The following is a 22,356-nucleotide window of genomic DNA, read 5'->3' as shown; positions in this document are numbered from 1 at the left end:
TGAAGAATTGAGAAACCGAGAAAAAGAAAGCAGAGAAACCTGTTATTTAGGAGGGAGAAAAAGCAGAAAGAGAATAACCTACATGAAGTCAGTAGTGAAAAATTAATGAGGAATAAATGAGACGGGTGAAAATACGAAGAATATGGTCTTGAAAAAATGAGAAGACTTCATTTGCCAAACTGGTATTAATTAGAATGTTAATTTCTCATTCTTTTTATTTTAACATTCAAGTTAAGATTATTTATAGAGATTGGGTACAATTCAAGGTCAATATTATTGATTCGATCACCTTCAAGCTTTTAGAGCCATATCTTAGGCGTGTACATCTTAGCCTAGGCCACGTTAATGATTTAGAGCAACCTCAGAGAAAGAAAATTCCACCTGTAAACCATCTAAGTTGTTCAGCTCAGGGTCCTGGGATCGAGCCCCGCATGGGGCTCTCTGCTCGGCGGGGAGCCTGCTTCCTCCTCTCTCTCTGCCTGCCTCTCTGCCTGCTTGTGATCTCTCTCTGTCAAATAAATAAATCAAATCTTAAAAAAAAAAAAAAAAGAATGCAAGTGCACGAAGCAATAAGAATTTTTTCAAAGACAAATAACAAGAGGGCTGAGTCAGTTCAGACCAGAGAGATATCCCCTGGCATGTGGACCTCGTAAATAAGTTGGTACACGACTTGTTCACTTGCGATGAGTTAGATGATGGGCAGAGAGTAGGGAAGCACGGAGCTGGGGGAGGTGGAAAAGCAGAAGGTCTGCCTGGGAAGAATGAGTCAGCAAAGTTACAGGTTTGTCTAGAGTTAAGGATTCAAGTAGTAGAGCCCCGGAAAATGAAGTTGGAAGGTCAGTCTAGGGAATGTAATTCACGGTCTCCTGTCAAATTCTGAGGCCAAAGTGAAGAGGAGCTGCAGAGTTTAAGAGATGGAATTCGATGCCATCTGCCTCACCAACAGCGTCGTTTAGATGGGAAAATGCCATCCAGATGGACCGTTTAGAGGAATCTTCATAGGGAAACTCTAGCATTTATTTGTCTTAGTGATACAGTGGTATTGTTTTTTATATGAAAATGTAACAATACATAGGAAATATCATTCAATAAGTGTCTTTGGAGATCTGTAAGCACCAGATGACAATGTCACTGAAGACAATGTTCCTCAGAACTGGGAACAGTGCCCTGAGTTTGTGGTCATTAGTGGCCTTTAATAGAATTTTTGTCTTTGTATTTTTAAAGGTCAAAGAAAGTCACTCTCCACTCCTTTATGAGTCTCGACAGCTGTCGATCCCATTGGAAGAATTAGAAAAGCAGATGACATTCTTTTATGACTCACTTGGGAAAATCAATGAAATCTTAACAGTTCTTGAGCATGAGGCACAATCCAGTGCTCTTTTTAAACAGAAACAACAGGTAAGGAGAAATCCCCTTGAGGAGGCAAAGTTATTTTACAGCGTGTGTAGCAAGACTGAGATGGTGCTTATAGTGGTAGAAATTCAGTCAGGACAGGAAACATTTTTCTAGAATAGCATCCCTGAGTGGCTGATGGCTCAGTCAGTTAAGTTAATCATGCCTTTGGCTCAGGTCATGATTCCAAGGTCCTATGACTGAGTCCCGCATCACTGGGCTCCCTGCTCAGCGGGAAGTCTGCTTCTCACTCTCCCTCTGCCCCCCCTACCCCTGCTTATGTACTCTCTCTCTCTCTCTCAAATAAATAAATAAAATCTTTTTAAAAAAATAGAATAGCACTGGCATCTCAAAACAAAAATATACATCTGTCCAAAGATGAAACCCCTTTCCACTAACAATAGAACAGAAGTTTTATCTATTAAATTTATATAGAGTTCACTTTTTATAAGTAAATTTTAATTTAGATATTTAGATATATGTAAAAGCAAATAGTTGCATTCCATTTCTATCCAGTGTCTGTAATCTGTGTCTTATGAGATCTTTTCTTTGCATCTAAGATTAAGTCTGATTATACAGCCACAAAATTCTGGAAATGTGTGTCGAGTGATAATCCTTTTTCTTTATGTCTCATTTTTAGTAAGCAGATCTCTATGCAGAACAGCTTTGCACTCTTGCAGTTAATTGACTTATTTGGTTGGCTTATTATAAATGACCCTACCCATCAGAGGAGTGTGAAATTTAATGGGCAAACGGTCTACCACGCGTTCACTGAAACAGATTCCTGGAGGAAGGGCAGCATCACTTAGCAGAAAGGGAAGAGAGTATCTGAAATGAGTCAGACAAGTATTCAGATCTTAGATCTGACACAACAAATTACAAAGCCTTGATTAGCTTTTATTTCCTCTCCTTAGTGGAGAGCTTACTATGGAGATTACATTATATATTCCACAATGTAACTGACACATAGTGGCACGTAGTATGCACTCTATAACTGGTAACAATTATTATTATTTTTTTTATTATTACCTTATTATTGTTCATAGTAAAGCCATAATGCTTATACCACCAAACCCTACTCTACTGGGTTCTCGTCATATTAAATAAAGATTGTCTTTCACTCTGAGTCACAGTGCCATTTCTTGTGTTCTCAAATTGCTGTCAATTGCCATCAAAGAGGTAAGTGCAGTGAATTGGATAAGACTGAGGAATCACAAACCTATCTACCCCTGAAACAAATAATACATTATATGTTAATAAAAAAATTGCCATCAATGAATCCTTCCACAATTAAAATAACATTTGATATTTTAGTAATGATAGTACTGATAATATTTAATAATATCATTCTAACATATATTACTCTTTTGTGTCCTAAATCTTCAAAAGGAAAAATATTTCCTGACTTCCTTTTGCCAAAACAAATAAAACCTTGGTCTTAGTACTTGCCTCTGGTTACCAAAACTGGTATCCAAATGAGCAGTTTGAAATACTTTTCCAAAGCTGTTGAGGATGTCGAAATGCAGATAGTGTGGCTTCAAGTTAGAAAATGACTATTGGCCTTGGGTTAGGCTGGATGATCTCCATGCTGCCAGTTGCAGAAATCACTATGTTGCCAGGTTACTAAGCGGAGGTGGAAGGGCATGGGTCACCATGGTTTCTCATCCTGTGAACATAGGACAACTGCCCGTCCTCCCACACCCACCTGCCTTTTGTGGTTAGGATATGAGGTCCACCGTTTTGTTAATGAGGTTGACAACTGATGAACCTTAGGAATTCAAATGTTGTACATTTGGGGATACACAAATAATACATAATTTGCGGCAGCTCTGTCAGTGAAGTATGTGCACTGGCATTAAATTTATTTAGATTAAAACCTAATACGTTGATTGATTTTGTGATTGTTCTCTCATTAAATCTTAGGCCTGTGAGTTGGACACATTGCATGCAAATAACAATTTTGATGGCCTTCTGGTTTCTTAATGTTAGTAAAACAGGCATGAAATTAAAAAAAAAAACTCAAAAAAACTCAATGTGACATTTAAATGCCTTATATAAAAAGCACTGACTTTAGTGATTGCTTAAAATTCAGCTCTTCTCAATGAAATGAAACCCTTCCCTGTACTTTTGGTTTTACTTACAGCTGACTAAAAGCCTAAAAGCTATATAATGTTGTTCTTATTGTGTTGTAATGGTTATTCTCTTTCCTCCTCTTCCTCACCCTTTTGTACTGTTGTTGTGGGCTTCGTTTCCATGTAGGAGCTGTCAGCTTGTCAAGAAAGCTGTAAGAAAACCATGACACACATTGAGAAAGGCAGTCAAAATGTTCAAAAATTCGTGACCTTGAGCAATGTGCTAAAGCAGTTTGATCAGACAAAGCTGCACAGACAGATCGCAGATGCCCATGGTGCTTTCCAGGTAAGATTGCCCCCTGCTACGGAGACCTGAGCCAGGGAAAATACAAAGAGGATATGTCGTCCTCATGTTTCATGCTTTCCCTCTTGCTAAATGCCTCTCCTCCTGAAGTTTGGAAGCAATCATTTACTTCTTCTTTTGCTAATACTCATTAATGTCAAAAGAAGTTCATTACTCTCGTAATAATGAAATGTATTCCTTCCAAGTGTTGTTTTTTTTTTTAAAGAAACAGTACTCTTTAACAAAATGATGCTTTCAGTAATGAGAAAGCAGCATCACATTGGCATTATTTTTTAAATCAAGAATATGGTGAAGAAAATTGGAGACTGGAAGAAACATGTGGAAACCAATAGTCGCTTGATGAAGAAATTTGAGGAGTCTCGAGCAGAGCTGGAGAAGGTGCTACGGATGGCACAGGAGGGTCTGGAGGAAAAGGGAAACCCGGAGGACCTCCTGAAGAGACATACCGTGAGTTTGTCCCTCATGGGGCACTTGACCTGAAGACACGGACAAGTGGTCTTGAGTGAGAAATAAAAAAAAAAACAAAAAACAAAAAAAAAACCCACTCTGTTCTAGTATTAAGTTTTTGAGGCAAGGGTAAAGAAGAGTTGAGTTAGGAAGACAGAGACATTTTAGGTTATTAGACCCAAAAACATGGCCGCAGCAAAAAACAAGGCAAAACAAAACAAAAACAAACAAACCAACAAAAACCTTAGGAGCAATTGATGAGCCACATTATAATTGGCCATTCCAAAGCCCCTGAAGTGGTAGAGAGTTACTGGATGTATAATGAGGCTCTCCTGAATTATTTAGCTGAGAAATTCTGAGAAATAACCAACATATTCTTTTTAAGAGATCATTTTAGATGGATGGCTAAGTCTTTGTGCTCATTTCATGAATCCGCCGTATCAAAGTGTGAGTACCACGTCCCTTGAAGCTTGGTAGCTGATCCACAACTTGTCCTGTTGTGAAGTCATCTTCCTGTTAATCATGCTCGTTTCAAACATATATGGGTTTTGAAAATGTTAGCAATCTCTTAAATGCTCTGTAGAGATTAGGGGCCCTCTGAGAACATGTATTTTGAGCTACGTTTCCTGAAATTCCAGTGGGTACTGGTATAAACCACGCTGTCATATGATGACCACAATATATTTGTGCCATAGCTGACTGAAGTTCGGGTTGATGTCTCTGGCCACTCAGCATCTCCTTCAGTTGATACCTGGTCATGCACATAGGTACACATGTGCTGTATGGGTCTGTTTGATCTGCCATTAAAATATACACAGATTAGGTGGCTTAAGCAACAGGCATTTATTTTCTCATAGTTCTGGAGATTGTAGATCTGAGATCAGAGTACTCGCATGGTTGGGTTTGGCGAGGACTCTCTTCCTGGCTTGTGGTTGGTCACCTTCTTACTGTGCTCTCATGAGGCAGAGATACATAGGGAACAAGACCTTTGATGTCTCTTGTTATAAGGGCACTGATTCCATCATAAGGGTCCCACCCTCATGACCTCCTCTAACCTAATTACCCCAATGGTTTCATCTCCAAATATCATCACATTGGGGGGTTATGGCTTCAATATATAAATTTGGGCAGATAGTTGGGGGGCACAGTTCTGTCCATAGCATGTGGGGTCATGTTGTACTTGTCTGAATGTAGAAATGGCTCATAATGAATCAGAAGGGCCTGAAACACATTAAATTAGGGTATGAGGAATGGTGAGGCTAAACGCTGGCTTCTATTCTGCTCTTCTGACTTTACCAAAGAGGAAATGAAAACTCTAGTCCTATGGAATCAAGGTTTTAGACCCCTTAGCCTTCCAGAATAGTCTACCAAATTTGAAAACTGCAAAGATTTTTTTTTTCTAAAAAAATGAAAAGCACTAGTTGAATTTCTGATGTGGTGGCTTCTGACTCATAACTATAGATAATTATAGTTCATTCCTGAAAAAAAAAAAAAGAGTAGTTGCCAGGAAGGTTTGAAGAGGGCAGCAGCTGGCTGAGGGGCTTGCGTAGAGGCACGACTGCTTAACTGTGTGGTGTCTGATGCTGCCTTTTATTCTGCCCAACACTCTTACCCACTTCCTCCTCTCCATGCCAGGAGTTTTTCAGTCAGCTGGATCAGAGAGTGCTCAATGCTTTCCTGAAAGCTTGCGACGAGCTCACCGACATTCTCCCTGAGCAGGAGCAGCAGGGTCTGCAGGAAGCCGTTAGAAAGCTCCATAAACAGTGGAAGGTGAGTCAGGACATAATGGGACACACGCATAAGTAGGTTTCATGTGTGATGGGAGAGAGCCTGAGAGTGTTAAGTTTCAATTGTAAGAGAAATGTGGAAATTCATGGAAAACCACCACAGCTACTTCTCCCATTTAAAAAAAACTGAACTTGAATAAAACAATGAAAAAATGTGATAGGATTTTGTTTTTCTTATTTGTTAATAGTATTGATTTTCTGATATTACTCAGTAGTGCTCTCTTTTCCTGAGTATTTTTGGGGACAAGAATGGCAAGGGCATTTTACTTACTCGGTAACATTTGGTAAACTCTTATCATCTAAGTAACTAAGGTATACTAACATTTTATATACTAAGTATATACTATACTAAGGTATACTAATATTTTGTTGTTTTTAAGGATTTTACCATCTGGTTTAGATTATTATGATCTAAAAAATATAAATGTGAACATTTATTGTTTAAGGGCTCAGTGACAAACACAAAAGCACAATCAATTTCTCCAAAGAGCTTAGAGTTAATTATCTCCAGTAGGAGTTAATTATCTCCAGTAGGAGATAATTAGTTGCAGATAATGAAAGTATAATATATAATAAGTCCCCCAAAATATAGGTAATACTTATGAAAGCTTTGGAAGAGAGAAGTGGCCCCACTTGGAGAGTAGAAAGGAATGAATCACGTAACTAGTTGTGAGCTAGGATTTTATTTATTTTTTTTTTTTTTATTATGGCCAGTTAGCCATAATAAGTATAGTATAGTACATAATTAGTCCTTGTTGCAGTGTTCAGTGATTCATTAGTTAAGTATAACACCCAGTGCTCATCATAGCACGTGCCCTCCTCAGTACCCATCACCCTGTTACCCCCTCCCCCACCCTCCTTCCCTTTGAAACCCCCAGATTGTTTCTTGGGTTCTATAGTTTCTCATGGTTCATCTCCCTCTCTGATTTCTCCCCCCTTTGGATTTCCCTCCCTTCCTCTGTGGTCCTCTGTGCTATTGCTTATGTTCCATATATGAGTAAAACCATATGTTAATTGTCTTTCTCTGTTTAACTTACTTCACTTAACATAATCCCCTCCAGTTCCATCCATGTTGATGCGAACAATGGGTATTCATTGTTTCTGATGGCTGAATAATATTCTCTTGTGTATATGGACCATATCTTCTTTATCCATTCATCCGTTGAAGGGCATCTCAGTTCCTTCCACACTTTGGCTATTGTGGACATTGCTGCTGTAAACATTGGGGTGCATGTGCTCCTTCTTTTCATTATATCTCTGTATCTTTGGGGGTAAATACAGACATAGTGAGCTAGGATTTTAAAAGAAGCAGCAGAGATCTGGGGATGGGTGGGAGGAGGAAATAACCAGCCCCTGGAAGAGAGACAGCAGGAGAGCACGTGAGTGGAGGATGTAGGGATTCACTTGACTTGTCTAACTTGAGAGCCCCACATTGGATTTGTCACAAGGAAGCCGACTCTAGAAGCTGCATGCCAGAGGAGAGCTGCAGTGTAATGGAGACCCACCCAAGGCTGTCTTCTTCTAGCTAGGCTGGAAGAAGCCTACCCTAGCAGCAGATTAATGAGTGCTATCATAAGGGAATAGCAAGTGACGAACTTCATGTGCATTACGTGAAGTGCTCACAGGGTCTGGAAGATAGGCAGCTAAAATATTCTCCATCAGTTCTTGATTTTTTTTTTTTCATCTCAGTAACATAGGCTAAAAAATCAACTCCAAGCACAGAAAAAACACAGTTAAGGACATATTTTGTTTACTTGTTAAATTTGAAAATTAAAAAAAAGATTCTTAAAGAAACCCAAGGTTTTTGAGATGTCTTTAAAGCCTAACATATCATAAATGTATTATGGAATGGAGATTCTAATGGAAAGCTGTATTTATTTAACATATACATGTTACATTACATATACACACTAACATTAAGCTCTCTAGGACATAATCTGTTCTACTCTTTCCAGAGCCCCCAATCATTTTCTCATCAGTTATCTTAGTATTTTATAAAAGTAACCTTTTAAATGCCATAGGATACAAGCTGGATAAAATTAATTAATTGTAGGACTGAAGATAATGATGTAGTTTATGCTTATATCAAAAAAGAACATAAAACATTTCATGTTTGATGAGGCTGGCTTGTTTTGTCAAGGAATGCTCTAAGGAAGAAGGATAAGGCAGGTGGTCAAAAGTGCGGCCTGTTGATCCTGGCTTCTTTACTAGTAAAGTTTTCTCTTTGCCCTTTGTGTAGTGAGTATACATATGTTCTTCCTAACTCACAAGGTTGTTGACAAAATTAAAAAGGACATATGCCAGGGAGAGGGTATGTGGAATCAGTGCATGGTTTACATTTAGATTCAAATCTAGCTTTTCCACTTACCCCTGAGCCTCAATGGTCTAACGTGTAAAATAGAAATAGTAATACTGTGTGGGGCTATAGTAAAAATTAAATAGAATAATTACTGTGAAAAATCCGACTGTGCAGGTTAAAAGAATTCATTGCGGTCCCAGTCTTTGGAAAAGTACAAATCACAGCAGCCAGGTGCAGTCGATAGTGATTAAATCACATTGGCCCCAAAGGGAATATTTTTGGATTTATGTCACTCCAATTGAAAATGTGTATGATTGGAATGGCATCATATTTTTTTAATCTTCCTATGGAATGTAGGATCTTCAAGGAGAAGCCCCATATCATTTGCTACATCTGAAGATTGGTGTGGAGAAGAATAGGTTCTTAGCTTCTGTAGAAGAATGCAGAACTGAGCTGGATCGGGAGACCAAGCTGGTACCCCAGGAAGGCAGTGAAAAGATCATTAAAGAACACAGGGTACGTCCGACACACCCCAAGTGCAGGCATGCGAAGTCACATTGTTACTTAAAAGATTTATACCTGATACTTTGGTTTGGGTCTGAAAACACTAAATAGCTTAATTACTGTATACTAGTAGACTAAAGGGGAATCATTTATGAAAATATGGAAGTATTTTATGGATTCTCACCGGCAGTATATCAACGGTTTTTGCTCATTAGATTTTCTTCAGTGACAAAGGTCCTCATCATCTTTGTGAGAAAAGGCTACAGCTTATTGAAGAACTGTGTCTGAAACTCCCAGTCCGAGACCCGGTAAGGAACACACCTGAAACCTGTCATGCCACTCTCAGAGAGCTCAGAGCTGCCATCGATGCCACCTACATGAAGCTCGTGGAAGACCTAGACAAGTGGAAGGACTACACTAGCAGGTAGTTGGGGAACCGAGATGGACATGGTCTGTCCTAATACTTGTGAATTCAGAGATCATCGCACAACAAGAAGTGACATGTGTTTCCTCCAAAGCAATAAAGAAAATCAGATTGTGTGACCTTGCCCGCGCTCTTATATAAAAATGCTTCATTTAATAAAAAAAGAATGGGTTTCAGTCAGAAACAGGGTCAAACCCTTTATTTCTAAGGGACCCAGATGTTATCCCTCTGAAGCACATTAGGCAGTTCCTTTCTCCCTGATATCCTCATATCCCCAGAGGGCGACTCTGCCTCTGGGTTCTCTCGGTCTGGAGGACATAGATGAGGCCAGACCCCAGGTGGTGCCTTCCAAACTCCCAGGTGCTCAGGCCCCGGGAACACACCTTTTTCCTTAGCTGAACTCCATCTGCTTTGCTTTCTCTTTCCTCCAAGTAACAGCTCAGGGGAGCCACTCCTGCCCTGAGCTTCATGCTAAAGGGGCAGTTTCCAGAAAATGTGTTCATTGACTTTCTAATCAGTTGATTGTTAAATTTCCATGAATAAATTCCAAATAGAAAATGTATTTTATCCACTGAGATATTGTCTCCCTTTAATAAGAGAATATTTTTGATGTTTCAGAATTTCTGAGTTCTCATCTTGGATATCTGCAAAGGAGACACAGTTGAAAGCGTTTAAGAGTAAACCCTTAGATACTGCCAACCACGGAGAGGTTAAACGTGCTGTAGAGGTTAGTTCTGGACCATATTTTTCATAATAAAAAAATGAATGGTAGACAGTCTGACTAACTGATGTATTCTTTTCTATCTGTAAAAAAATTAAATTGCTGAAAAAACAATCCTAAGAATAAGTCTCCTCATGTTACTGTGGAGAAGAATAGGGGACTTCCCCAATGAATCATTGTTAGCTTTGAGATTTAGTCCTGCTTAGTCGTACCTCTCATACGTCTTTAGCTAATGGAAAATCCCGAGAAGAAAATTGCATGCATGGGCGTATAACACAGCAGAGATTTAAGAATTGTTATGGAAAACAAGAACACTGGAGGTTTTTATACATTTTCAGCCACAGATCACAGAATTGGGCAAAATTTCTAAGTTTCATTTCTATGTCACAGTCAGTCTGGATTGATCAGCTCTTTGAGCCTGGGCACAGCCTCATAAACCGAGCCAGGTGACAGAACCCCAAGCCTGAACCCAGTTCACGTTCTGTGAATGACGTACAGCAACCTTCTCATTTTTAGCGTGGCTCTGCTCTGTTTTGTAGGCACATGCCATTGTGAAAATCCTTATCTTTCAGCATTTTGAACTCTTGTAAGTCACATAGCTGCTGTTAATGAGGATATATTACCTTTCTATTCCTATCCTCTGAGTTTCATGTTTTTCTCTTAAATTTATAATACCATTAAATACTAGAGATGCTCAATAATATCATGTTATACCTATAGAAGGATACTATTATTGGCTGTTGGTTGCTGTTATATTAAAAAAAAAAATGCACAGCTTCAAATGAAGAGACCACTTGGTTCTGGAAGCGGTCATTTTCTGTGGGTGTGAATTTACCCTGTGTGGTCCTCTGTAGCAACTTGCATGGTTTCCTCATGCTTCCCAGAGCTGTGTAGGAGGAAGAGGTTGTCCCAGTCAGCATTCCCATGGTTCCCAGACCTCACAAGGGCTGAGGCCCCAGAATCTCTCCAGCATTGTCCTGGTCAGTATGCCCTCCTTTCCCAGATCAGAGTTGTGCTCCTTTTTGCACATCTTACTAAGTGGGTTATTGACTTCCAAGCTAACAAAAGCGAGGCATAAAATACAAGTTCATAAAGTTAAGATCAATTTTTAGGGCATCCATAATAGTATTCAACAACTAAACTCTTCGAATAAAAAGAAATCTGCTCACTAAAAAAGGGATTATTTCAACCTTTTTTTTTTTTCTAAAAATACAATGTTCCTCCCAACTAACAGAAAATAATATGTGTTATAGTTCCCAATTTTGGTATCTCATTTTCTTCTACAGTACTTTTAGAGGCATCCTTATTTGTACTCAGGGGAATATCTGTAAATATCTAACCATCTAATTATGAACTAACCATCTAGTTAACTTTTTGATACAGAGTACTGATTTTACATATTAGGTATTGGCATCGGGTAAATATTTTTTTTCTAGCACTTGTGAACTTTTGTTAAAGATGTGAACAAAAAGCAAAATAAGCAGGCATTACTGGTGAGTGATGGGCTCTCCTGCCTCCACTGTATCAACTTTCTCAGTCTGAGTCCATTCTGGATTCACAATGTATTTCTCTTCATTCCAGGAGATCAGGAATGGTGTTACCACAAAGGGCGAGACTCTCAACTGGCTGAAATCCAGGCTTAAAATTTTAATTGAAGTTTCTTCTGAGAATGAAGCCCAAAAGCAAGGAGACGAGCTGGCAAAATTATCTGGTTCTTTCAAGGCTCTCACAGCTTTGTTGTCAGAGGTAGATCATTTGCTCACACTTTAACTGGATAGTTTTGGGTGAGGAATCTGGAGGGTTCTTTGCTTTGGGTTGGGATTACACTGTAATTATATGAAGGAAGTATAGTTCAAACACAATAGTTAAAATACTTATTCATATGAAGATTGGTGGGGAAGATATTTGAACTATGGTGTGTGCCATTATCGGATATGTTAGTTCAGAGTAACAACCTGTATTTAAAGTATGAAGCTTACCAGATCTACACTTTTTACTCTTACTAAAAGCATTGTTTCATGGTCAGTTGAAGGTATATTATGGAGGTTGAGAACCTAGGCTTGGGAGTCAAATGAACCCAGAGTTACAGTTTAACTCTGATAATAATAAAGTAAATAACTCTGATATAAAAATAAAATACAGTTTAACTCTGGTAATAATAAAATATTCAACGTTCACAGACCAGTAAAATCTATTTTATGCAAGACTTACCCATTTTAAACTTCTTGATATATATTTCAGTGTTTATATTCCTTTATGAATTAAAATAGACAAACCTATTTACTTCATTTCTAGTAGGCCCCTTCTACCCTTGGAGAGAAAATTTTTACCAGCCAGGTTGTCATGCATGTCTAATGAGTCTGTGCATGGGAAGATAACTAAGAATGGAAAGTTGAAGAGATAGCTACCATTATTTCTTGAAGTCATTTATGAACTTGCATGGAAAAATGGTCATCTAGGTGACTTAAAGTTCCCTGATTCTGAAGATTTGGAATTCTCTGGAGAATTCCCTAATCTAACAATTTGGTCAATTAACCTTTTATATTTTGAATGCATGTAGATCTGCTTACGACCCTAGCAGTGAATTTACATAAGCCAAAAATACTCTAAACTGCATGTGATTTTAGTTTTATTTGTGAATTTTGATATTATATATCATTTTTTCTTACTAGTTCTTGACAAAATGAAAATAGTGATAGGATCAATCAAATTTTGGGATGTGAGTTATCTCAGTCCTTCCATATCCATCTTTCACAGCACTAGTCCAGGAAGCATAGCCACTACCATACTTTAAGTAAAATTCTGACATTATTCTTCTCTACTCTTTCTTTGATCAAGAGGGTAAGGAGAAAAGTAAGGATTGCAGCTTTAAAAAGTAAATATGCGGGGCATCTGGGTGGCTCAGTGGGTTAAAGCTGCCTTTGGCTCAGGTCATGATCCCAGGATCGAGCCCCGCATGAGGCTCTCTGCTCAGTGGGGAGCCTGCTTCCTCCTCTCTCTGCCTGCCTCTCTGCCTATTTGTGATCTCTCTCTCTCTCTGTCAAATAAATAAATAAAATCTTAAAAAAAAAAAAAAGTAAATATGCATGCAGGTAAGCTTTGATCCAAGACTTAACAAATAGTTTTAGTCACACTGATAGATGAGTTTATATTTTGTTCCACCCCCCACACATAAAACACTTTGTCAGCCTTTAAAATTAGAAATTACTAGTCTCCCTAACACTTTACCAAGGCTCTTCATTTGCTGTATCTTCCAAGTACTCTCATGACACTGCCCATGGGACTTGTAGCAATAATCTGCCCCTAACAAATACAGAAATTAATTCTTAGCATACCTATCTACCTTTTTTTTTTGTTTTATAGTTTTTTAAGTTTTTATTTGAATTTGAGTTAGTCAACATACAATGTAATGTGAGTTTCAGGAGTACAATATAGTGACTCAGTAACATCGCAGGATACAAAATCGAGGTAGAGAAATCTGTTACATTTATATACAACAATAAGGAAGCAACAGAAAGAAAAATCAAGGAATCTATACATTTACAGTTGCACCAGTAACATAAGATATCCAAGAATATTATTTGTGTATATCTCTTTATAAGGAACATAAGATTTTTGTTCTCAATAAATCTACTCTATTCTTTTTCTTTTTTCTTTTTTAGAGAGAGAGCGCACAATCACAGGGGAGAGGCAGAGGGAGAGGGAGGGTCTCAAGCAGACTTAACGCTGAGCTTAGAACCTCACCACTGTGAGCTCAGAACCTGAGCCCTAGCTACCTTAAAGGTCAAAGTTTATATTCATACCCTTGTATGCTACTCAATCATTAGTAAAACCAAAGAAAGAGGAAAGGAAACATTCATTTTGTTCATGTAGGGAATTTATATTAAAGGATGAATTTGACATCTTCATTCCATACTTTGATTATAATCCATTTAATATTTAAATTAGTGTTGAACACAAAGTGTTTGCCGTTGTCCATTCTAAGAAAAGGCCATGGTTAGACGGGCAGTATGTAAGGAGGAGTCGCTTCTTTCAACGAAAGCTGTGATTTACTGAGATGTGGAGTCTGTGGTTTTCATCGTGTCTTCTTGCTGTTAGTTTGGAGCATAGCACGCTCACGTCACCAGGGACAAACTCAGAGGAGAAGAGGATCAAAGAAAAAGATGGGATAAGAGTAGGAGAAATGAAAAGGCTTCCGTGGAAGGCAAACGACAAGCAGTGTGAAAATGACAATCTTAATGAAAAGGGAGAGCGATAGACTTTGAATACAAAAGAGGCTAGTGACCCTGAAATAGTGGAAGCAGAAATGAGACAGAAAATTCAGGGAAAAAAATGTACTAAAGAACCACAGAATTAGTCATTGTATTGTGTTTTATGCCAAAATATTGGAAGTGCATTTTCAACAAATACTCCTCATTCTTTTCATATTTTTCCCCTCCACAGTTTTTCTCCTTACTTAAACAGAAGGGACTCAGCTTTATTATACTTTATTTTTTAAATTTATGATGAGATTTTAGTTGTGGGACTGTCATTAAAGGGATCCAGGAAATAAGGTGTACAGCATACCCACTTCCATCACCCTGCTTTGACTGTCAGGTTGACTGGGCACAGAGCGCTGTATCCCTTGAGGCTTGCAATCCCCATAAATGGCTATGCAGTTAATAATAACTAAATAAACCTCAAAAATATAAAAAAATAAGAGAGATCCGTGTATATATTTCAGAGTTACTGAGATGGACTTTACACATATTCTTTAGAATATTTAAGATTCCAAGAGCATCATATGAGTTGTAATTTTTTCATGAAAATCCAGGTTGAAAAGATGTTAAACAACTTTGGGGACTGTGTCCAGTACAAAGAAATAGTGCAAAGTTCCCTTGAAGACTTAATTTCTGGCTCTAAAGAAGTCCAGGAGCAGGCAGAGAAGATCCTGGACACGGAAAACCTGTTTGAAGCACAGCAGTTACTTCTCCATCACCAGGTAGGAGGCCCGTTCCCCGGGGCACTCGTGCAAAGCTCGTTAGCCACTGGCAAAGCCAGAGTGGTGACGAGAACTGTATGTCCAAGAGTAAGGACAAAGGGAAAGGGGGTGCAGGGTGGAGTCCATGCGAATGGTTAAAAAAAATCTTGGCACCTCTGTTCTCTGTTAAATATTAGGTATTTCAGAAGAGCCTGCAAGGTAAATTCTCAGCCTGAGTGATTTGAGGACATCAGAAAGTTCAAGGAATAATTTAGCTATGAAAACCTTCATAAAACTTGCTCAGTTGTCCTTTTCATAACAGAGAAGGAAAGCGTAGAGATAAAATGACCCATATTTGAGATCACTCTTCTTTGCCATTATGTTAACAGCCTGCCCTTCAGTTTACAACTTTGAATACGTCTCATTTGGGAGAAGGATAACTTATATGAAGTACGAGACCTTTCAGGATAATACGCTTTTATAAAGGATTAGAACTGAGAGTAAAGAAATTCTGGTACATGTATTGATAATAAACAATTTTAACAAACTTACTTGCCAAACTCAATGTAAGTAGAAGTATGACTCAAGTATTTTCATGGCAAAACCCTAGCTAACGTAATGTATAGCAAAATGCTAGATAATTTTATATATAATAATATATTAAATGGAAGTGGCATTAAAAGTGTGTATAAAACAGCAACCTCTAGGCATTACAGATTTATTTAATAATTATAAAAAGACTGAGTACAAAAAAATAATGCTTGGCATTACATTGTTCTCAGTCATTTTAAAAGTTGTGTTAGGGTTCAGTTTAAGTCAGAGAAATATGTAATTATAGATATTTACATTAATGTTTTAAAACTCTTACATTTCTTGGAACAGTGCTTGGTTTTATGTGTGCTTACTTCATGTAAATTCGTTATGTATACACCTGAGATCTGTCTACCATTGTTTGTACATTATACCTCAATAAAAAGTTTATTTTAAAAGATAACTTTCCCCATGTGTCTCAGCAGGTTTATCAGTCTGACTATACCCAGGAATTAAATTCTCTTAGTATCAGCATTTTTACAGCATAAACTATTTAAAAAAAAATTAGAGTTAGGAATTCATGTTTTTAGGCAGAAATAGTTCTTTAAGGAGAATCATGTCAAATGAACGCTTTTGTTGGATTCCTTCTGGAATATTCCATAAAATGCCAAGTGCCTAAATTTGCACACAGTTAAAACACCAATATCAAATTATGTTGTTTACTGTTAAAAACATAAAATATTCTTAAATAATGCCCATTTTGACTAACATAGAGTCCCCATTGCCATTTTTTTTTTTTTTTTTTTTTAAATATGGAACGCTTCACGAATTTGCGTGTCATCCTTGCGCAGGGGCCATGCTAATCTTCTCTGTATCGTTCCAATTTTAGTATATGTGCTGCCGAAGCGAGCACCCCCATTGCCATTTTAACTGTTCACATTTAACTTCTTTTTAAAAGATTTTATTTATATATTTATTTATTTATTTGAGAGAGAGAGAGGGAGCATAAGCAGAGGTGGGGGGAAAGGGAGAGTGAGAGGGACAAGCAGACTCCACTCAGCCCGGAGCCTGAAGGGTGGCTTGATCCCAAGACCCTGAGATCATGACCTGAGCTGAAGGTGGACATTTAACCGACTGAGCCACCCAGGCGCCCCTGTTCACAGGAGCTGTTAAAAGACAGTTGGGGCCCACGCTGCAGCGAGGTTGTACCTCTATTAGACTGTAGGTGTTTCTATCCTGCTTAGTCGCTCACAGAGTAACTTTATCCACCTGCTCTCCAGCAAAAGACAAAGAGGATTTCTGCAAAGAAGAGAGACGTGCAGCAGCAGATAGCGCAGGCTCCGCAGGGAGAAGGCGGGCTGCCCGGCCAGGCCCGGGAGGAGCTGCGGAGGCTGGAGAGCACCCTGGACAACATGGAGCACAGCAGGGAGAAGCAGGAGCGCCGCATCCAGGTGGGAGACCGGACGTTAGGGCCCTGTTAGCCTCCAGGTCACGGCTGGCGTCTCCTCATGGGAGCGAGCGTTGGTTCCCGCCTCTGATGCTCCAGCACTGTGCTAAGTATTGACACGAGTTATCTCTTTTAATCATCTCGTCAAGCTTAGCAGATAGGCACTATAATTAGCACATTTTGCCAGAGTGGAAGCTTAAACAGAAACAGTTTGAGGACTTTACCCAAAGTCGCAGAGCAGTGATCAGTAATAAAGCCAGAATATTAATGCACACTTGTCTGAGTCCGGGAATTAACACTGGACCGTTTCACTCTTCTGGGTGGTCCAAACAGTCACATGTTCATTTATTTTTTTTAAAGATTTTATTTATTTATTTGACAGACAGAGATCACAAGTAGGCAGAGATGCAGGCAGAGAGAGAGGGGGAAGCAGGCTCCCTGCTGAGCAGAGAACCCGATATGGGGCTCCATCCCAGGACGCTGGGATCATGACCTGAGCTGAAGGCAGAGGCTTTAACCCACTGAGCCACCCAGGAGCCCCCACATGTTTATGTTTTATTGTGATCTTGACAGTCTTAAAAAGTTTTCAGTTCTTGCCACCTATCCTATCACTCCCCACTCTCCTCCTTTCTCTTTCTCCCTTTTATTTTTTCTTTTTTTGAAAGAGACTGGGAGGCTCTTTTTTCCTTTATCCCTTATCCACATTTTAAGTAATATCCTTAGACTCATAGGACTTTGTAGTGGATTGAAAACGCTGAGAATGCTAGTCTACACATCCTCTTTTTTGTAGGTGAATTGAAACATAGAGTGAAATTCTTACAGGAGACATTAGCACCATCTTTGTTCAGCATAACATGTGAAATTGGGACAGAGTTAACTGGAGGTTGACAGCCCAACAAATGAATGGAAATGTGAACAATATTTTGTGATACATGTTGATAATTCATAACATGATATGTTCATTTTTTTTTCAAATTTAGGTCACATTAAGAAAATGGGAGCGATTTGAAACAAACAAAGAGACAGTGGTCAGATACCTTTTTCAAACAGGTTCCAGCCATGAACGCTTTTTGAGTTTTAGCAGTTTGGAAAGTTTATCTTCAGAACTGGAACAGACAAAGGTATATCAGTCTGACCGTACAATCCCTTGGTGCTCATTACTCAGAAGCAAAACTGTTTTCTTTTTTTCTTCTTCTTTTTTTTTTTTTTGGTTTTGAACCTGTTTTCATCCCTTATTACAATCAATTATTATAATTATTTATGTAATCAGTACTTCTTGTTTATTGATCATCCACTCTTCAACACGCTGGTGAATGAAATAAATAAGGAATTAAATAAAAAAGATTTAAATATCAAGAACTAAGAAAATTTTTTATTAAAGTGGGAAATGGTTAGTTCGCTCATAGATGAATACTTTAAAAAAAATCTTTCTGAAGGCAGTAATATTTTTAACTGAACCTTGAAGGGCAGGTAAGACATAGAAAAGCAGAATGTGGGACAAAACATGAGCATTTCTATAATGGGAAATGGCATGAAGTATGAGACTGTATGGAGATTCTGTTTTAAAGCAGAAAAATGGAAGTACAGCTGTAAAGGAAAGTTGGGCCATATTACAAAGATACTTAAGGTCTAGGCCACATGGAACCCTTAAAGGTTTTTAAGAAAAAGAGTCACATGATCAGAGCTATACTTTACAGAGAAGCATTTTTTTTTAAAACATTGATTGATTTAAGAGAGATAGCACGCGTGCAGGTATGTGCAAGAGTGGGGAGGGGCAGAGGAAGAGAGAGAATCCTCTAGTTGACTCAGCCCTGAGCATAGAGCCTGATGCAGGGCTTCATTCCAGGACCCTGAGTTCATGACCTGAGTCAAAATCAAGAAACACCACTCAACCGACAGACCCACCCATGTGCTCCTAGGGAGAGAGATTTTTAAGCAGTGTAGAAAATTGAAAGGATGAAGGGCTTGCGTCACGGGATCCAATTAGAAATTTATTGCATGTCGGTATTAATATGGACATGAATTAGGGCAATAGGGATGTCAGTGGGAACAGACGCAAGAGATAGAGAGTAAAAGAAAGGAAGATATCCCAGGTTCTGAGTCCAACAGACACCCTGGGAGTGAGACAGGAACTTGAAGGAATGGCTGTTAGTTGAGGAAGATGACAGACTCAGTTTGGGACTAATTGAGGTTGAGGCTCCGGTGGGACATCCAACAGATAGTACTTAGTAGGCGTGTTTCACGAGCCCAACCCTATGAGCCCAAACAGCTTAGAGAGTCAGAGCAGACCAATGCATTGTCTGAAGCATTTAGAGAGTTGTACAGGTTCTTCTGGTTCCCTTTGTACATATTTTGGGTTTATCGAATGACTGAGTTAATATAGAAATGTGTTAGCCAATGAATAAGAAAGAAGACTCCTATCCATGAGGTAGGAACCTTCAGCAAGTATACCCCGTGCTGCTCTTTTCTTACCAGTAAAAGGCTTAAAAGGTTTCCGTCTCTCATACTGCCAATTTCGTATTCTCTCTCCTATTATTAACTCACTGGGGAGTTTGAAGTCTTATAAAGCCATAGAATTTTTCAATTCTGTATGATTTTCATCAGCCATTTAAATAAACATCATTTTAATTTTAATTTTAATTACTTTATGTATAAAACTATATCAGATGTCTTTTATAAATACAAACAAATCTATTGAGTTAATTACTATGTGGGTGTTCCCCCAGGTTACATCCAGAGTTTTTGATACCTTGTGGTTCTGATCCCTTTGAATAGGTTTATCAGCTGTAGATGAAGCAAATGTAATGTTTTTAGTCTTACTATGAAAATTTTCTTTAGCTAATTATCTTGCATACTTTGCGATTGGTTTAATAATGAGAGCTAACATTTACTGAACATATATACCTATATATATAGATACATATATAGGTATAGACATATGCTGGTCTATTCATATGATATTTATCATCTTTAATCTCTAAAACAATCCTAAGAAATAGGTGTCACGATGAATCCTATTGTGTAAGAAGGAAATATAAGGTACAAAGGTTTTTTTAATGATTTTATCCGAGATCTCAGGATGACTCACTGGTGAGGTTGGGATTCAAACCTACGAGAGCTGAGCCCAGAGCGCACACATTCAGCCATTAGGTTTTTCATTGAAAAACTGAGCTACTTTACTGTTTCTGTATACTGTCGCACAAGCACATGCCATCTAGAATAATTGTTCTCTACTTTTTTGCTCCCTCCACATTGTTAATACAGCCTTCATTCCATTTGTAGCCCTCGTGCGGTTGTGCTCAAGAACTTGAGTGCATTCTGTCACTGTGGGGTAAGACGTCCATAGCAATATCATGTTTATTCTTTACAGCAAGCCTTGACTGATGAGGAAATGAAAATTCAGAGGTCACACTCAAGGTCACACAGCTAGTGCAGGACAGCACCTCGTTCAACTCTAGACCTACCTGATGCCAGAGTCCGTCCTTTCCTGCCGCATTCTACTGCCACTCATGGGTCTTCTTATTGGGACTTAGAGATAAAGCCTTATAATGTTATTCTGTTTGGTTCAATTTCGTTTTTATCAATATCACTCTGTCCTTTGAATTCCTCTGCTTTGTGCTTTCCCCATACCTAGCTCTGACAGAAAGCTCTTAGAGTGAAGGTATATAAGCGTTTTCAGATTTAACACCACTTTCTCCATGATTTTCTTGGGCTCTGGGAAACAGTAGTGGGGGGGAAATACTATTTTATGCTTCTGATTCTGTTCATAGGGTCTGGAGAGATTATGCTGTGAATCAGGCTTCACAAATGAGTCCACCATGACTCTAAGCCCATCACACCAGCAGAGGACATTTATAACCACAGAATTTAATGTGACATTGGCAAATACCGATTCTTGGGATATTATAAATCTATCATGAAAAGGAAGCTGTACTTACCCATTTTTATTCTATCAAATTGTTGGGTCCTTTTCTGAAGTAATGTTGATATTTCTATGTGGACTTTAAGCCTTTCAAACATGAAGATACAATAGTATTATGTAGTAACTATCTTACATGGAATTATGTAATAATTCTGGGAGATACTCTGTGGGAAGAGGTGGCTGTCAGAAGTCTCACCTTTGAAAATACTTACTTTGGATTTCTTCATTACCTATTTTGGAAAGAGGAGTTTCTGATCAAAATTTAAACCTCCCATGAATGTCTCTTACGTGAGAAGAAATGAGACACTAAGGTACTTTTTTTCACAAAAGATTATCTCTGCAATTAGCTTTTTTAATTCAGTTTTCAATACATTTACCTGACAAAATTCAGGTAACAGCTAAAATTTACCAGTGCCTCACCCATATTAAATTCATTTTTGAATTGAAGTAGTTCACTATTAATGAAAATCAATGTGTAAATTTTATAAACCCTTTTGTCCTCAATTTTATGAGAGACATAAAAAAAAAGCGATAATAGGCACCTGCTAGAGTGCCAGGCACTTAAAAATGAAATTGCTGATGAGCTGCTAATAGCAACCTTATAAGAAACCATTACTACCTGCATTTTATATGAAAGTCTAAAAAATAATTCACCAAAGTCAAAGAACTAGTAATTAGCAAATCTAGGGCTCCGGTCCAGGTTCAACTGGTTAAGAACTTACCTTCTTTTCATCATATAGTATAGGTATACAGTGAATAAGATTTAACAGCATTAAGATCAGATGATCTCTCTTTTCAGGGAACTAGTTAACTATGTTTATTTATAGGTAAATATCAGTGATACACTGTATTGACTAAAATATCCTTCAATTAAATAAAAAATGTTTATATAATTGGCCTAGAAATCTCTTATCTATGTGACTGAAAAAAAAATCAATCACCATTAATCATTGCCTGAATGGGGCCTGTAATAAACTAACATATTTGTAGAGAAGTTAGTTAGTTATAATGCCTCTGAGAATTCAAAGCAGTAAACCCAAACTAGGGAACCATGGGAAAAGATTTTTGTGAGAATTGTTGGATAACTATGAAGGTAGATAGGATAGAAGATAGAATAGGTAGATAGGATAGAAGGTTGATAGGATAGAAGATAAGATAGAAGGATAACTATGTCTTCCTAACAATGATAATCTCTTTTTCTAGGAGTTTTCTAAACGAACAGAAGGTATTGCAGTCCAGGCTGAAAATCTTGTGAAGGAAGCTTCTGAGATACCCCTTGGGCCCAAGAATAAGCAGCTGCTTCAGCAGCAGGCTAAGTCAATCAAAGAGCAAGTCAAAAAATTAGAAGACACACTTGAAGAAGAGTATGTGCTTGACAAGTCCTAAACTTTCTTCTCTGAGATAAAGTTTCATACAGTCTTTCCTGTATATTGTATTCAAAGCATTCCTTTAAAATCTCAAAGTGTCTGTGTATTTCAGCATGTTT

At 38.2% G+C, this 22,356-nt stretch overlaps 1 protein-coding gene and 1 non-coding gene across 3 annotated transcripts in view; one reads left to right on the top strand and one right to left on the bottom strand.

Annotated features, from left to right (window-relative positions):
- Positions 1 to 22,356, top strand: part of SYNE1 (spectrin repeat containing nuclear envelope protein 1) — a 451,046-nt gene that overhangs the window by 154,303 nt on the left and 274,387 nt on the right. For both annotated transcript variants that reach the window (XM_032836376.1, XM_032836375.1), the window contains exons 21-32: positions 1,225 to 1,398; positions 3,652 to 3,810; positions 4,111 to 4,275; positions 5,911 to 6,045; positions 8,719 to 8,877; positions 9,081 to 9,289; positions 9,908 to 10,016; positions 11,592 to 11,756; positions 14,824 to 14,991; positions 16,782 to 16,952; positions 17,929 to 18,069; positions 22,074 to 22,234. In XM_032836376.1, the coding sequence (XP_032692267.1) occupies positions 1,225 to 1,398; positions 3,652 to 3,810; positions 4,111 to 4,275; positions 5,911 to 6,045; positions 8,719 to 8,877; positions 9,081 to 9,289; positions 9,908 to 10,016; positions 11,592 to 11,756; positions 14,824 to 14,991; positions 16,782 to 16,952; positions 17,929 to 18,069; positions 22,074 to 22,234 (1,916 nt within the window). The remainder of the gene's footprint in view (positions 1 to 1,224; positions 1,399 to 3,651; positions 3,811 to 4,110; positions 4,276 to 5,910; positions 6,046 to 8,718; positions 8,878 to 9,080; positions 9,290 to 9,907; positions 10,017 to 11,591; positions 11,757 to 14,823; positions 14,992 to 16,781; positions 16,953 to 17,928; positions 18,070 to 22,073; positions 22,235 to 22,356) is intronic.
- On the bottom strand, positions 16,308 to 16,414 carry LOC116854535. Its single transcript, XR_004380183.1, has one exon. It is a non-coding gene; the product is annotated as a U6 spliceosomal RNA (small nuclear RNA).

This window comes from Lontra canadensis, unplaced genomic scaffold (genome assembly GCF_010015895.1).
Source record: "Lontra canadensis isolate GAN:19392208 unplaced genomic scaffold, GSC_riverotter_1.0 scaffold92, whole genome shotgun sequence".
Lineage (NCBI taxonomy): Eukaryota > Metazoa > Chordata > Mammalia > Carnivora > Mustelidae > Lontra > Lontra canadensis.
Note: the sequence above shows the minus strand (reverse complement) of the source record. Positions and strands in the feature narration are given on the sequence as shown.